Source organism: Macrobrachium rosenbergii, chromosome 17 (assembly GCF_040412425.1).
Source record: "Macrobrachium rosenbergii isolate ZJJX-2024 chromosome 17, ASM4041242v1, whole genome shotgun sequence".
NCBI lineage: Eukaryota > Metazoa > Arthropoda > Malacostraca > Decapoda > Palaemonidae > Macrobrachium > Macrobrachium rosenbergii.
The window spans coordinates 39,756,118-39,773,462 of NC_089757.1; the positions used below are offsets into that span (position 1 = coordinate 39,756,118).

A 17,345-nucleotide genomic window follows, 5' to 3' on the forward strand; every position below is an offset into this window, starting at 1 on the left:
ACCTCTCTGTCCTCAGCAAAGCAATAAACTGTCCCTAATTCAAAATGCTGATGATAGATCAGATAAGACATACCTTGCCAAAGGACAGCTACACCTCTTCTATCGACTTGAAAGATGCATATTGGCACATTCCAATCCAACCTCATTTTCGCCAGTATCTAGGATTCGTCTGGGTCGCCAGTCGTACAGATTCAAAGTGATGCCATTTGGCCTCAATGTAACCCCCAGAGGGTTCAGACCTTGCAGGATTTCGGGTTCCTAATCAACTGGGAAAAGTCACGGCTGAAGCCAGAAAAGAAGTTCAGATGGCTAGGCCTACAATGGTGTCTAGAAAGCGGAAAGCTAGCCCTACCAGGAGACCTCCAGGAGGTCAATAGTAGATCAGGTAAGAGGTTCAGAAAAGCCAAGAGTTTTTCCAGAAGGAACCTAGAAGGGCTGCAGGGCAAACTACTATTTGCATCAATAGTAGATCCAGTCTTGAAAACGACTTTGAAGGATTTGAACTGGATTCTCATTTTAAAGGCAAACAAATCATTCAGAGACCACAAGGTCCCGATGAAAAGGAGGTGCAAGACAGTGCTCAAACCGTGGGCATCGAATCAGGCCCTGAAATCTTCAGTCCGGCTAGTCCCGAAACCAGTCTGTGACCATTCATGTGCATGCTTCAGCGAAGGACGCATGTTGGGGGGACACTCAGATCAGAACAGAGTGTCCGTAAAGTGGTCGGGAGCCCTCAGATCTTGCCATATCAGTATCAAAGAAATGATGGCAGTGCTCCTGTCACTCAAGAGACTGAAACCCAGAGGGGATCTCACATTCAGTTGTTCATAGACAACAAGCCGATGGTACAATGCTTGAAGCATGGGGATCAAGGTCAAAGCCACTGAATCATATAGTGCTGGGGATCATGAGATTAGCTCAGGTGAAGAAATGGTCTCGTGTCAGCATCCCACCTTGCAGGAGCTCAGAATGTCCTAGCGGACTCCCTCTCCAGATTCAAAGCCCAGGAAGGGGAGTGGGAACTGGACAGCCTGTCATTCAGCGGGATCCTCCAAGATCACCCATATCTTCAGGTAGATCTGTTCGCAATACACGACAATCACAAATTACCGAATTTTGTCACCCCCTATCACGACCTTCGAGCAGTGGCCAGAGACGCTTTCGTTGGACTGGAACCAGCTGGGGAACATTTATTTATCTGTTTCCCCTAACGAATTTATTAATGAAAGTAGTACAACTCCTCAAGGAGTTCAAGGGAAGGGGAGTAGTGATTGCTCCAATGTGGCCGAACAGCCCTTGGTTTCCAATCCTACAGAAGCTGACTTTTCATCACAAGCCACTACATCTTCCTATTCTTTCTCAGCAGGTTCAAGGGATAACTGTCTACGCCTCCTCCTTTCTGACGAAAAGCCTTCACGTGTGGACTTTCTCAGATCCCTGTGCTTCATGGAATGGTCACCTGAAGTCAGGGAATTCTTAATCACTAATATTAAGGGGAAATCTGCCAAACAGTATCAGTCAGTGTGGAACAAATTTGTCTCATTTGTTAGGGACATTAAACCAAGTACCATCGATAATAACTTCGTGGGGGAGTTCTTTGTGTTTGTATTTGATGTAAAAAAGTTGGCTCCCTCCACTATTAAAAATCACAAGGCGGCCCTTGCAGTTCTTTTAAGGTACGGATTCGGAGTAGAGGTGCATTCAGAAGTGTTTGAAATGACGATGAAATCAATGGCTCTCCGCAGGCCGAGTGAACAACCATGTGAATTATCATGGGTTATAGATATAGTCCTAGCTGCTCTGAACAGACGTTCAGACAATAATATGAAATTTTTGTTAGAAAAAACGTTGTTTTTAGTGGGCCTGGCGATGGGAGCCAGATCAGCGGAGATCCATGCGCTAAAAAGAGGAGATCGGTTTTGTTCTTTCGGAAAGAATAAAGTAACTTTTTCATTCGGAGATTTTTTAGCTAAAAATGAGAATCCGTTTCATAGACGGAAACCCATAGTTATCCCTCCTTTGCCCTCTAATCCGAAGCTGTGTCCAGTGACCACAGCGAAAAAGTACCTTGATCACACCAACCATATCACGCAAGGGCCCCTCTCTTTTTGGTACCAAACGAAAGCACCCCACTTTGCCTAGAAAGCCTCAGAACCAGCATTTGTAAGTTAATTGTAGATCTATGCCCAGGATGAGACCCAAAGTCACATGACCTCCGTAAGTACGCAGCCTCACTTGCCTTTTTCGGTAACTTTAGCATGGAGGACGTATCTAAGTACACGGGGTGGTCTGGGCATGGAATGTTTGTCAAACACTATGTTAAACAAATGTGAGGTGTCCAGACTGCATGCATATCCCTCGGCAAAGTCGTAGGCAAGAGATAAGGACGCCCGGAAGGTGAATTGGCTGGCAAGAGGAACTCTTCCTTTATAGTGAGTGAGTGTTTTAAAAACTGGTAGGTTATTTTTTCCTATTATAGTCTATTTCTTTTGCTCTTCACCAATACACAGTCTCTTCGGAGACAGCTTAAAGGGTGGGCTGTTACAGCCGTAAAGGGAAAGGATTTTAGATTTCGGTTTGAACCCAAGGGAAGCGAAAAAGCTTTTTTGGTTAGGGATAGTGGCTAAAAGTCCATCCTCCCTGTCAAATGATGTTTGATGGCTTTATAAATATACAAAAAGCCTCTTTAAAATGTTCTCTGGTACACCTGCATGAGGCTCTCGCGGCTCCCTTTGACTAAAAAACGGGGTTTGAACCCGAAGGGAAATGAAAACCCTATTTTTAGTCTGGGAGCTGCGAGAGCCTCAGACCCTCCCAGTTAGCATTAAGTATATTGGGTTATGCCCACCCCTTTATTTGCAGGGAGTATAACCTTTTAGGGAGGCACAGTTATTCCTACATTGGGTTGGCAATATGCGCATGCGCAGTAGATGCGTAGTCGCGTTTTGACCCGATTCATTCGAACTAGCCACGGAAGCGCAAATGGAAAGGTGTAACCAGTGGAGATGTTTAGCCATGAATTGACTCATCAATGCGGCGGATAGGGGGTCAAAGTGCAGACCCCCTGAGACCTGATATCCTATCACAATAGTGACAAGTTTCCGTTAACCGGAATGAATACGTGCCAACCCTGTGCTATAAGTTCTCTGATAAGGGATTTAGCCGGGGCGCTGCCTAAGGCAGACGTAACTGCATGAGGTTCTCGTGGCTCCTAGACTAAAAATAGGGTTTTCATTTCCCTTCGGGTTCAAACCCCGTTTTATCACTACGACACATACCCGGCTGTGAGACCAACTAATAGAGAATTCTTTGATATTAGTTTGGTTGCCATGGAGCTCTGGTAGACCATGGAAGGGTAACCCTTTGAGGGCGAAACAAGTGACTATACAGTAGAACCCTGGTCCTCGACGTTAATCTGTTCCAGAAGAAGCATCGAGATGAGATCCCATCGAGATCCAAATCAATTTTTCCCATAAGAAATAACTGAAAATGGATTAATCCGTTCTTAACCACCAGTCATTACCCTAAACTATCCTTTTCATGCAAAACATTATACATGAATTACAATTAAATAAGCTCAGAGTTAAATAACTTACGGTATTAGACACACTTTTTTCATTTTTAAATGTACACTGTATCAAAAAACTGGCCTGCGTCCAATGCAGCCGCATTGCCGACGGTTGACCAAGTGCCATAGGCTAGGCTAGGTACCAGTATGTATTGTAACGAGTAGGCACAAAAACTATTGCTAATTATGTCTGTTATCACAGACTTAAGAAAAATTGCCCAAGTTATGTCGGCAGCTTGTGGCATGAGCGGTTGTAAAGAAACCAAAGCACCACCCTGGTGGCCTATCGCTGTAATGCATAATCGATGTTTACGTTCAGTATTACAGTAATTTATGGTAAATTTCATACAGAGTCTACAGGAATAGTGAGCGGGCTTTAAGAGATGTGTTGGAACAAAGCTACCAGCAACACCAGCTAGCAGTGGTTGACGGAAACACTTTTGCTTGCAAACATCATATGATTAATCGGGTCAGACTCTGGTTTGTAGTTTGTACCCCGATGCAAAATTTACTCAAAATTTTGCGTCGAAATCCGATTATGTCGAGTTCTGATACGGTTAAGGACCGGGGTTCTACTGTACTGTAAAAAAATACTTTACAGTAAACCCCCTGTATTCGCAGGGGATGCGTACCACACACCCCCCCCTCGAATAGCTAAAACCCACAAATACTTAGAACCCTTCTAAAAACACTAAGAACTGCCTATTTTGATAGTTCAAACACACAGAAAATCTAAAAATGCTTATACAGATATTATCCTACTTACAATGGGGTTAGGTTCCAAAAAAACCCATCGTTTGTTGGAAAAAACATATCTCAAATATAACCTAGCCTACACTAGGGTATTTGATACCATGTATACATAATAGCCCACTCTACACTATAAAGAGTACTCTATACATACACGGTATAGTAATTATTAATATCGGCTAATTCTGGAGGTTAATGCAGAGTGACTTATGATAATTCAGTATAAAGAGAAATTGAATAACAAAGAAGAATTAGCTTAGCCTACACTATACTGTACTGTACTCTATATTCACGTATCGTATTATACAAGCATCAGCATAACAAATATGCATCTTTTCCATGGATCTTTTAAAATGTTATGCCCTAAGTCACTATATCTGGTAATATTGTAAATATATTCTTATATTGCTTTTGTATTATAAATTGCAATCATAGCGATCAATGTTTTGATTTGGAAATCGATTACGCAGTAAGTTTATTTTGCTTTATTTAACTGAGTTCAGAGTGCTTTCTTGCTTCTAGTTAGCGTAAATGAATCTCTAGACATTTTATTTGGTATTTCTAAGTATTAGCTCCGCACCTGTTTTTACCTTGGAAACTGGTTTTTCCTACACTCTTAGGGCTGCTGGTAATGGAGGTGAGTTTGTTTATTGTCAGCCAACTGTTATTTGCCCCTTAACTCTCTACTCAGCAGTTAAGAGGGACTGTGAATTCTGGGTTTTGGGTGGGGGAGAACACAGAAATGGAATGGACATGTTTACGTTGTGGAAGCAACTCCTGGAGGAGGAAAACGCCAGGGAGCCATCCGTCGCTAGGAGGGAGCGGCTGAAAAGGAGGGAGGGGCCAGGGAGGGAGAAAGTTCCTCACGTGCCCCAACAGGGGGGAAAAGTGAGGAGTGGCACAAGTTGGGGGTGGGAGGAGGAATGCACAAATGCAAAACTCGTTGGGAACTAGAGTGGGTAGCAGCGAAATTCGGGGGATGAGGGACGCAACACAGCCTGGCAACGGGCACGGGGACAAAGAACATGACCAACAAAAATAAAACTTCACCTCCTTTACCAGTAGCCCTAAAAGTGTAGAAAACACCAGTTTCCAAGGTAAAAACAGGCACGGAGATGTCCTTAGAGTTCCAAATTCATAATATAATCGGGAAAAAAAAATTCAATACACTAAGGAAAGAAGCAACAAAAAACTTACCTTAGTGACTCCGAGCCTGCACTCACTACGGCACGGGGGGCTAAAATTCACCCTTTTTTTTTAAAGGCTGTGTTCTTGACGCAGCTGAATTAACATATCGTATTTTAGCAACATACGGTAATTTCCTGGCAGTTGACGTTAGAGTTTTAGCAGGTAACGGCCAAAGGTGGTGTGTTACAGGTCCAGAGGAACGTGCAGCAAGGAATCAGCTGGTGTATTGAAACAAAATACTTTTGAATTGTTCCAACGCAAACAGGCGGGTGCAATATTTGGAGAGGCCTGTGAGGATCGCGTATGCATACCCCCACACCCCTCCAACAACGGGAGAAACTTCTCAATTCCTCCTGAAACCCCATTTGCCATGTTTAGTACTGGCACCTGGGGGTTCAAATGTATTTCGCCGTGTTTAGTACTGGCACCGGGGGGTTCAAATGCTTTTTGCCATGTTCAGTACTAGCCCCTGTGGAATCAAATGTCCCTAAATGCATTTCACAAAATTGAAACTTTAGAGGACCGGAAACGAACATTATCCTCCCCAGCCCCCTTTTTCCTCAGTAAGAGGCCAGCCTGTGTACCAAAAGCTCCCTACAAGATTGCGCATGCATGGCAGCATTCAAAATAGCATTAGTAGTTAAAATTTTTATCTTTGTAATGGCCTAACTTTGTCGTCTTGTTCCTGCTTTGTTTGTGTAAGGGGTTTTCATCTCTGTAATGCTGTAAACAGTAAATTTTGGCCATCTTCTCATCCCCCTGGTCTACCCCACCTGTAACCCTGCTTTCCCTAGCAGTCCCCTGAATTGTAGGGTAGTAACAAGCAGGGGAGTAAATCACCCTCTTCCGGAGGTATACCCCATCCATAACCCTGCATTCCCATCGGGTCCCCTAGTTTGCTGGATGGAGGGAGCAAATCACCTATCCCAGTGGTATACCCCACCCATAACCCCGCTTTCTCATGGGGTCCCCTAGCTTGTTGGATGAAGTTCTGTGGTTAATTACAGGTTAATTACAATCGTGCAACAAAAATTGAAGGTAAATCCATAATTAGCAGTCAAAAAACTGTAGAAAAAGTTGTTATAAGGAAATTGCCGCCTTGGAGCTACTACTTAGATCTACCCTTTTATTTATATGGAGCAAGATTTTTTTTCGTTATACGAAGTGTTTTTAAGTCAAAATGTAACTTAAATACGTCATGTTGTGAAATTAACTTGGTTATTTTTTTCGTTAATAGATGACATTTTTTTGTGTAAAAAAAAATCAAGATTTCATTCGCTATTTTCACATGATTTCATCATAATACGAGCTTTACGTATTTATCTTTTATCGGTGTAAAAATAGCAGTAATGTGTTCTTTCATGCCCAGTAGTTTTGATTAAAATACATTCTCTCCAGTTTTAATTGTGGTCGAGTTTCATCCATGTTGCCAATGCACGATAATTTAGTCATTAGCAGCTTGAACATTGTTTTGTCAGCTTCAGCTACAACTTGCAGCTTAAATTTAGTAGTATATTTCCTTGCTGATCTTTTATCCATACCAAATAAGGGTATAATGTAAAAATATATCAGCCCTATTCTACTTAATGTCATTTGTACTATAACTACGGTAATTGTGTACAGTATTACCGTACGATGGTTGAAATACAAGCAAAACGGCTGTTGTTATCCAATTCAGTTATAAGCAAAACAACAGTTTCTCGTTCGGTTGTTTACTGTTGTACGCATTTACGCAAGAGTATAACATTACTAACAATACTTTTATCATTCTCTTTTACTTTTGTAACTAGAAGATGGGATAAAGAGTTGGAGGAAAAGAAGTTGGTCTATTGTAATTTGGTCTCTCACTGCCTGATTGTACACTGATTGTATTGGTACAGTATTATGCTTACCCCATTGCAAAATTGAATTGTCGTAAGGTGAATTACTATCGTAATCCGAGCACTACCTGAGTATTTTAATAGTTTTGTCACAAAAAAGTGCATTTAGTCATGAAAAGGAGATGAAAATAGAGTTATTAATGAATATTTCTCAGTGAAAAATACCGTGAATGGGCGAATTTTCAGTAAATAATGTGTATGTACTGTATGTTTCATAGAGAAATCCGCGAATAGGTGAGTCCGCGAATATGGGGTTTAGTTTACTGTATAAGCTATATTTAGTGTGTAGAGTTTGGTAAGAGCAGCTCTGTAGTAGTTATTGAAGAAGTTATACATTTAGAGATAGAAATCCATTCAGTTGTCAAGATTTATGTGATTTCATGTATTATTTTTTAAGTTAAATCTGCTTGGCATACCATATGGTATTTGCCCCATAAACTCTCATCTGATGGATATTTAGCCTGAATTCATACTGATTGTTCTTAGTTTTACCTGAAAATTTGGAAGTAGATGTTCAAAATGATTGAGTTACAGTTATCTGTAGATTCTGTAGCTTTAGGGTCAACTCCAGACTGACCCTACAGCTGTTTAATGGTTAGGCAATGAAGCTATCCTGGTTCAGACCATCAGCTGACAGTTTATAATGGATTACCACTTTGCAGTTGTTAACATTGTTTTGCTTGTAAAGGTGGTTGAAACTATTACTGTACTGTAATTGCATTTTCTTGGAATTAATCTTTCATCAGCTTGAGCTTGTTAGGTCACAGGAACTTTCCCCCTGGAAGCATACATTCCCAAACTTGGATGTCTACTTATCACTAAGACTAATTTACAGTTATGGGTGTTGACCTGAGCAGAGATCACTACTGAGCTACAAATGAGACGACTTCTCAGATTGATCATTGGATGCATATCAAGGAGTGATCGTATGCTTCCATTATGAAGAAACAACTTTGGCCCAAGATGAAATACTTGGGATAAGTTTAGTTGAGCACAGCATATGGCACAGACAATAGACTCAGATGACAATTGCTTGAAGGCCAGAATTTGTCTGTACACATCAGTCATTCTCAATGAGTAGGGTTTTTTAAACTTTTATGACCAGCTGTTTTAAATAAGCTCACAGGTTAGCTAGCCTTATTGGACTCCTTGAATTGTTTTGTATGTGTGTTTTTATCCATAGTCTGAAGAGTACTAAGAGGGGCCATGTTTACTCTCAATGAATCCTTAATAATTGAATAAGCTAAAAAGAAAATAGTTATACTTGAAAGGATCTTGTTCAGCTTTAGTATACTTTATGATTATCATTTTCAGAGGAACAGCCAGAAATTGATGTGCGATGGCCACCTCTAGAAGACTTATTTGGAGTTCAGCGTTGCTGTTATTTTTATTCTTTTTACTAATCGTAGGAATGAGAGGAAGAGAATTCATTGTTTGAAAAAATCTACTTTCCAGGTATCTAAATGGCATCTAACTTAACAGTTACAAATTAAAAATCTTTAGCAGGTGTAATTTTAAATGCTTTATTCTTTCAGATGACTCTACCATACTTTCTATGATACTAGAATACTACAGTTCTACATTTGCCATGAAGGAAGTTAGAAGCCACATTTTAGTGGTAATTCACAATCACCTGTCAGCTTTGCCATGGCATCACCTCCATCCATCTCTTGAAGACACCATGACTTTTACAAGGGTAACATTACATATTTTTCGTATTGCAGAAGCATCAGTTGCAGTTCAAAGTTGTTGTGAAATATAATTTCTGGGTTTGACCTGTGTCACCCGGTGAAATATCCATTCAGAAAAAGCTAAATACAATGCCAGGGTTACGACCCCCCAGTTCGAGCGCCATTTATAATGGTGTCGGTATACACAAAGGGTGAGTGTTGCCACTGCCACAGGCCTCTGCCCTACAGAGATCTCCAATCTCAAAATCCCGAAAAGTGAGGGGCCGTCACATACCTCACGCTCATCTCCCAACCAACCAACACCTCAGCCGCCATCTTGGTATCATTCCAACTTAGCACGCTTTATAAACATCTCTGTGTTTTTCTTAGTGCTGCTTTTTTGCAGAGTTTTCATCTGTACCATGTCATCTGTTCAAGATTTTGCTTCACCTAAGTTGAGTACCATCTCCTTTTGGTTTTTTCTTATAGAGGCTTCTTATTTGACCTTTAATTTAGTAATTATCAGGTTAAATAACACGATGCAGCCGATCGCGGCGGCTTTCGCCTCGGCCATACTGGACCCTCAGTCTTCGTATGGTTTTAGCAGGAAATTTCTGCTTGTCTCTTACACAATTATATTATATATTTAATATACTCCTTTCATGGAGTTTTATTAGTGAATTACCCTTTCGCTGGTAGGGGATGAGGAGCCTGTATCATGACTGATCTAGGCTAGAATTGGAGGCTTTTTCCCCTCCCGCCTTTCTGATCATAAATTCTCCTTTTCCCTGGTCCCCTTCCTCTGCCGGCGAGCGGGTACATTCTCCAAGATGGTACTGTTATGCTCATGATCTTTTCTGGTGTGTACGGTGATGGGTGACATTTAAATTTTTGGATTAATTTTATTTATGATTCAGCGTTAGGGTCGGCCATTTTGGGTATCACCCGCGTTCCACATATCGTGAGTTGTTTGGCCTTCTCTACAGCATGAGTCCTTTACGTATTATAAATATTCTGTGCATATATATATATGTTTTTATATTTCACACATCATTTGGTTAACTTTTTATCTTAGTACTTTAAGTCAGATAGTTTCTTTGATTGGGTATTCTGGCCTAGTACTTTAAGTCAGATAGTTTCTTTGATTGGGTATTCTGGCCTAGCCCTCTCGACCGCCCTGTTATCGGTTTCGGAGAGCTAGGCTAGAAAGGGTAGGCTCTTTGCATGATTCTCATGCTTCCTAGCTCCCCCGACCAGGTCGTTTTGAGGCTTGGAGGGAGGTGTTGGGTTGTTGAGGGAGTTCCTCGTTCTCTCTTGGCCCACCTGTCCATGCCGTCATGTTTTCGGAAGGTGAAATTAGGCTTGTGAGACACCCCGTTTTAGCCTACCTGACCAGACCGTTAGGTTTTCGGAAGGTGAGGTTAGAATAGTGAGGGTCTCCTCAATGCATAGCCTCCCACCTGACCAGACTGTCGGCGTTGGTGGGTGTGGCCAGACCTTACATGGATTCCCCTCTCCCCCCTCCTGTCACACCTCTGCTAGCCTTCCTGTCCAAGTCAAAAAGTTTTGACGTTGGAGGATGGTCTGGGATCGAAGGTTGCACAGACCTTTTCGTGTTGTTAGCCTAGCCCTTCCTTACCTTCTCTTTAGCATTTGGCGTGTGACCTAGACTTCTCCCTGGGCGAGGGACGTCGATCACTTATGACCTGCACCCCGTGGGGAGTTTCTATCGGCGTCCAGAGTGTGTTACCCACCCATCTGGCCACCGCTTTTCGGTTTCCGCCACTCTGCTGTTCCTTACCTATTCTTTAGCATTTGGCATGTGACCTAGACTTCTCCCTGTGCGAGGGACGTCGATCACTTATGACCGGCACCCCGTGGGGAGTTTCTCTCAGCTAGTCAGGTCTCCCGTTGTTCTTGTACATGTTACCACTCCGGTGTGTATGGTTTTCGGTTGGTTGGCGCTTTCCACTACCTGGTTCCCGCCACAGGCGTTGAGAGTTGAACCAGATTTGAGGACTCCTCTCTGCCTACTCCGCTGCTACCATAGGTATGAGATAACAAGATTTCCGTGGCAATCAGGGCGGAGTATTATACTCCAGCGTATCTTAAAAAGTACTCCTGTTTACATAATTAGTTGACCATTCCGTAGCATATCTTTACCATACCGCTGCCGGATTTTTTCCGGCAGTGTTTATTTATTTATATTATATGATGCATGTTCCTAGGTTAGGTGTACTGTTACCGCCGGACCTACTCCGGCGGCCCTTAACTTTATGTTATTCATGTATTGTATATTAATTTGATACTGCCGGATTTATCTCCGGCGGGATTTGGATTGACTGTAAGCATGCTCCATCACCCATTATTAGGTTAAGGTATCCTATCCCCGTCAGACCTACTCCGGCGGGCCTTAACTAGCGATACTCATGTATCTATCATCTGTCCGCTTACAGATGGTGCGCTGTCAGGAGCCTGGGTGTACGGCAGTCCTCCAGCAACCCTGTGGCCATGAGGGGTGCCGCTCACACTCCGGCTGCGTGGTTCGCGTTGGGGACCTGATCGTCTGGCACCCAGATGGTTGTGAGGTCTGCTACGCTCTGTATGAGCAAGTGATGGATGAGTCGGTAAGCTTCAAGTCCGCTAACCTTTAGTCTCCTTTTGACTTTAATGCCTATATTGATAGATGCGGCGATTGGAGAATATTTCAGTAAGTCTTTCCTTTCTTTCAGTCTGACCGTAGTAACCGCGACTCTTCGCTGTCGACCCTCAAGATCTGGGTCAGCGGGTTTGGGAGGAACGTCGCGTTGGGGAAGCCTTACGTCTTGTCAGAGGAGATTTGTAATCTCCTCTACCCCGGCGCCCAGATCTCGGCCGCAGTACCGGCGGAAGTAGCCGCCCCCTTGATCGAACGGATCCGGGAGATGACGCAACCCTCCCAAGAAGACAACCTATGTGGAGAGGTGGCGGAAGAGGTGGTGGCCATCAACATCAACTTGGAACCGATGAGCGTCGATCCAGACCACCAGGTAGAAGGTAGGGTGGTAAGTGAGGCAGGGGGAATGAGTTTACCTAGTTCCCTTTTTGATTCTCCTTCTTCCTCTTCTTCTTTTCAAAGTTTTCCAAAGACTGCTTACCCTGAGGACAGGTCGAGGTCTATTGTCCCCAAGGTGAAAACCTTGAAAAAGAAGGACTTATCTAAGTCCTCTAGGCCTCAAAGGTCTAATCCATCAGCTCCCTCGAGGTCGTCACAGGCTCTTAGCCCACTGGCGTCCACCAGCAAGGCTGCTCCCCCTGCCAAGAGGTCGAGATCCAGGGCAGTTAAGGCGAGTCCCCCTCAGCCTAACTTCGACCCTGAGGCCTTCGCGGAACTTCTTATGCAGAAGTTGGACAGAAGGTCGAAGCCAGGATTAATGACCTTTCCTCCCAGCTCGTTTCGAGCTTAAAGACTTCTGGGGACTCTGTGAAGTCTTTAGCGGAGAGGATGCAGACCCAGGAGAGCTTGCTCTCCGGGTTTATGCGCTCCAGAGTAGCGGCACAGACCTACGCTGTTCCGGATGCCTCCAGTCTTCCTCCCTTTGATAAGGGGAATCCATGGCGTCTGGCTCTTCATGCTCCTCGGCATGAATACGCGTCGGTTGGAAGAACTAGAGTTCTTTCCACCTGAACTGGTGCCTCCCTACCCAGGCTACACCAGACTTACAGAGGAAGCCTGGATCAGATCAGACAAGGTCCCGAAGGAGACAGTCATCTTCCCTAGGGACCAAGCCCAATCCATCTTGATGCGCACTCTCGCTGAGTGGGAGTCTGAAAATACTAAACTTACCCCCTTCAAGGGGACCTTCACTATGTTCTCAGTAGGTGATGCCATCCCTACCCCCTGCACGACTAAGATAGCACTGCTGACTAGTCAGGCGGGCATCGAGGGTAAGCCGCTACCTCAACTCCGGGAGACAGATCCCACCTCTCTTGTCTTCCCCGGAGATTCGGAATTTTGGCTGGGAGCTCCGGCCACGTTCACAATGGGCAAACTTGACCCCGAGTGCGCCTCATCCCTCTTCAGTGAACAGCTTCCCAGGGTTCCGGAGGCTCTTTTAAAGGCGGAATTTGAAGCTAGGTGCAGGTTGAGTCGCTCCCTGCATTCCTTGACTCTTACGGAGGCAACGGCAATGACCTACGCCGAAGAACCTCTGTTCCAGTTCCTAACCAAATCCCTGTTAGCGGGATTCCAGGCGGACCTATATGATTTCGTATTGGCGAGAATGAATTGCCGGAAACACATCTTTGCGGACGCCACTATAAGACACGAACCCAATAGACTCATGAAGAGTTCTGTTTGGGGCTCTAATATCTTTCCGGAGGTTGAGGTCAACAATGTTCTGGCGGAGGCAACCAGGGCAAATCAAAGCCTCCGCTCCTGCTGGGGTCTCCCCTTCAAAAGGAAGGCCACCGAGTCCGCCGGACCTCAAGCCAGGACAGGAAAAAGGTTCAGAAGGTACAAAAAGCCTCAAACTCAAACTATGCTCCAGGCTGTACCGGTCTCCCAGGTCGGTCAGCCTTCAACCTCGAAAGCCCAGCCTCAGCAACAGTTTGTGCTGATGCAGCCGGCTCAGCATACCCTTGCTTCTCCAACCTTCGTGGCATCCCCGGCTTTCAACGCTTCGTTTGAAAGCCAGGGGGCATTTCGGGGTTTCAATAGGAACGCGAGGGGAAGCAGAGCCAGAGCCTCCTTCAGAGGTAGGTCTGCGTCATGTTCCCTCTCACGAGGAAGAGGAGGCCGAGGTAGTAGAGGAGGCAAGCCCTCTCCCGCCCAATGAGTCTCCTCAGGTAGGCAGGAGGTTATATCTCTTTCGGGACCGTTGGACCTTCAGTCCGTGGGCCCACAGTATATAGTTTCCAAAGGTCTGGGATGGAGCTGGAGCAGAGGTCCTCCTCCACCAGTCAGATTCCATCAGTCCCCATCCAAAGCCCTTCTGGACTTCATAAAAGACCTACTTCAAAAGAGGGTAATAAAGAAAGTGAGACACCTGAAATTTCAAGGCAGACTGTTCAGCATTCCGAAGAAAGGCTCCAGTCAGCAAAGAGTAATCCTAGACTTGTCTCGTCTCAATTTATACATTCAATGCGACAACTTTCGCATGCTTACAATCTCGCAGGTGCGGACCCTACTTCCCCGTGGGGCTGTCACCACCTCTATAGATCTTTCAGACGCCTATTATCACGTCCCGATTGCGAGAAATTTCTCTCCTTACCTAGGGTTCAGACTAGGAAAACAAGCTTACTCGTTCAGAGTCATGCCATTCGGGCTCAACATAGCGCCCAGAATCTTCACCAAACTGGCAGAAACAGTAGTCCAGCAACTACGGTCCCAGGGGATCATGTCAGCCGCATACCTAGACGATTGGATAATTTGGGCACCCAGCGCCAAGGAATGTCGGAGAGCAACAGCCATAGTGATCAGCTTCCTGGAGTCCCTAGGCTTTCAAATAAGCAGGAAGAAATCCCGCCTAGTTCCGGAGGCTCGATTTCAATGGTTAGGAATCCAATGGGATCTGGACACACACAAACTGTCACTTCCGCCAGCCAAAAGGAGGGAAATAGCCAGAGCTACCAGGCAGTTCCTCAAAAACAAAAGAGCCTCTCGTCGTACCCAGGAAAGAGTCCTAGGTTCTCTTCAGTTCGTGTCAGTAACAGACCTGCTGCTGAAAGCCAAGCTGAAAGATATAAACAGGGTGTGACGGAGACGAGCCAACAACAGATTCAGAGACAGACAAGGTGTCCCTAATTCCGCTGGTGTTGAGGAAAAGGCTTCGACCGTGGTCAACAGTCAAGAGTTTGTCAAGGTCAGTGCCTCTCCAATTTCCCCCTCCATCATTGGTGATCCACACGGATGCTTCCCTGAGCGGGTGGGGAGGATATTCCCAACACAAGAAAGTTCAAGGAACGTGGTCCACTATGTTCCGCCAGTTCCATATCAACATTCTCGAAGCAATGGCAGTATTTCTAACTCTGAAGAAACTACGTCCAACCAGACAGATTCATATCAGACTGGTACTGGACAGCGCAGTAGTTGTGCATTGCATAAACAGAGGGGGCTCCAAGTCAAGCCGGATCAATCAAGTAATGATAGCAATTTTCTCCCTGGCAAGAAAACACCGTTGGCATTTGTCAGCTACCCATCTGGCAGGTGTCTGGAATGTCATTGCGGATTCTCTGTCCAGGACAACTCCGCTGGAGTCGGAATGGTCACTGGACAGAACATCATTCGAATGGATTTGTCGTCAGGTACCAGGTCTTCAGGTAGATCTGTTTGCCACAGAGAGCAACCACAAACTTCCATGTTATGTTGCTCCCAATCTAGACCCTCTTGCTCACTCCACAGATGCGATGTCAATAGATTGGAACAGGTGGTAAAGAATCTATCTGTTTCCACCAATATACCTATTGATGAAAGTTTTACACAAGCTCAGATCATTCAAAGGTCAAGTAGCCCTGGTGGCACCCAACTGGCCGAAGAGCAATTGGTTTCCTCTTCTTCTAGAGTTGAAACTCCGGTGCATACAAATCCCCAGGCCAAAGTTGACGCAAATAGTACAAACTCGGACTGTGTCAGCTTCCTCAAGAATTCTGAATGCCCTAGCTTTATGGACTTCATGAAATTTGCAGCTCAGAAAGATGCTAATATTGATCCTAGTAATACACTGTTCATAGAATCAGACAAAAGGGAATCTACCCTCAGACAATATGACTCAGCAGTTAAAAAGTTGGCATTATTCCTGAGAGAATCTGAAGCTAAAGAGATGACCATGAACCTTGCAATCTCGTTCTTCAGGTCATTATTTGAGAAAGGACTGGCCTCTAGTACTATTACTACAGCAAAGTCGGCTTTAAGAAAGATATTTTTACATGGTTTCAATATTAACTTAACGGACTCATATTTTTCATCAATTCCTAGAGCATGCGCTCGTTTGAGACCATCAACCCGTCCCCACACGGTTTCCTGGTTCTTAAATGATGTACTTAAATTAGCATCTGACACTGATAATGAACGGTGTTCATATTCGAGTCTGTTAAGGAAAACGTTATTCTTAATTAGCCTAGCTTCAGGTGCCAGAATTTCTGAACTGTCCGCTCTCTCCAGAGAACCGAACCATGTTGATTTCCTCCCGTCAGGAGAAGTTCTATTATCCCCGGATCTCAAGTTTTTAGCTAAGAATGAAGATCCACAAGATAGATGGTCCCCTTGGAAGGTTATCCCCCTTCCACAGGATCTGTCCTTATGTCCAGTTACCACTTTAAAGGCTTATTTAGATAGAACTTCTAATATAATGTCTGGCCCTCTTTTTGTGAGGGAAAATGGAGGAACCATTTCCTTAAAGGCCATCAGGCAACAAATACTGTATTTTATAAAGCAAGCTAACCCGGATTCAGTACCTAAGGTACATGATATCCTAGCAGTGGCCACCTCCACTAATTATTTTCATAATATGAATTTTGAAGATCTTAAAAAATATACGGGTTGGAAATCACCATCAATATTCAAACGCCACTACCTTAAATCTCTAGAGGCCCTAAAATTCTCCACAGTGGCTGCAGGAAGTATTGTTCCTTCCACCCTAGATTAGCCTATGTAATCTTAGTTATCCTGTCCCCTTTTTTCCTCTCTCGCCTACCTGCCTCGTTTACTCACCTTGCCGTCTATCTTTAGGTCAGGCATGCTTCACAGCCTGACTCCTGACCATGTTGCATATTGTTTTTATTCCCCTTTTGTTAGCATTTAGTGTCTTGGTGTTAACTAAATTTTTGTGTCTGTATGCCCTATATTTTTAATAATGTCTTATTATTGCTATTTGGGTAATTAAAACTCAGTAATTCCTTGTAGTTTTATTTATCTCCATTAAAGTTTTTGTTAGAGGGCTCCACCAAGCTTTGTATGACTGTTTCTCTGTTATGATTTCACTGGGTGACACAGGTCAAACCCAGAAAAGGGATTTTGACAAAGGAAAAATCTATTTCTGGGAGAAGACCTGTGTCACCCGGTGACCCATCCCTGTTCTTCCTTCCCCCCCTGAGTGGCATACCAACCTTTGGGGGGATGCTAACTTGGAATGATGCCAAGATGGCGGCTGAGGTGTTGGTTGGTTGGGAGATGAGCGTGAGGTATGTGACGGCCCCTCACTTTTCGGGATTTTGAGATTGGAGATCTCTGTAGGGCAGAGGCCTGTGGCAGTGGCAACACTCACCCTTTGTGTATACCGACACCATTATAAATGGCGCTCGAACTGGGGG

The 17,345-nt window shown here is 44.3% G+C and overlaps 1 protein-coding gene across 2 annotated transcripts in view; it reads left to right on the forward strand.

Moving 5' to 3' along the window:
- Positions 1–17,345, forward strand: part of Epg5 (ectopic P-granules autophagy protein 5) — a 474,230-nt gene that overhangs the window by 298,878 nt on the left and 158,007 nt on the right. For both annotated transcript variants that reach the window (XM_067119916.1, XM_067119917.1), the window contains one exon: positions 8,922–9,082. In XM_067119916.1, coding sequence (XP_066976017.1) covers positions 8,922–9,082 — 161 coding nt within the window. The remainder of the gene's footprint in view (positions 1–8,921; positions 9,083–17,345) is intronic.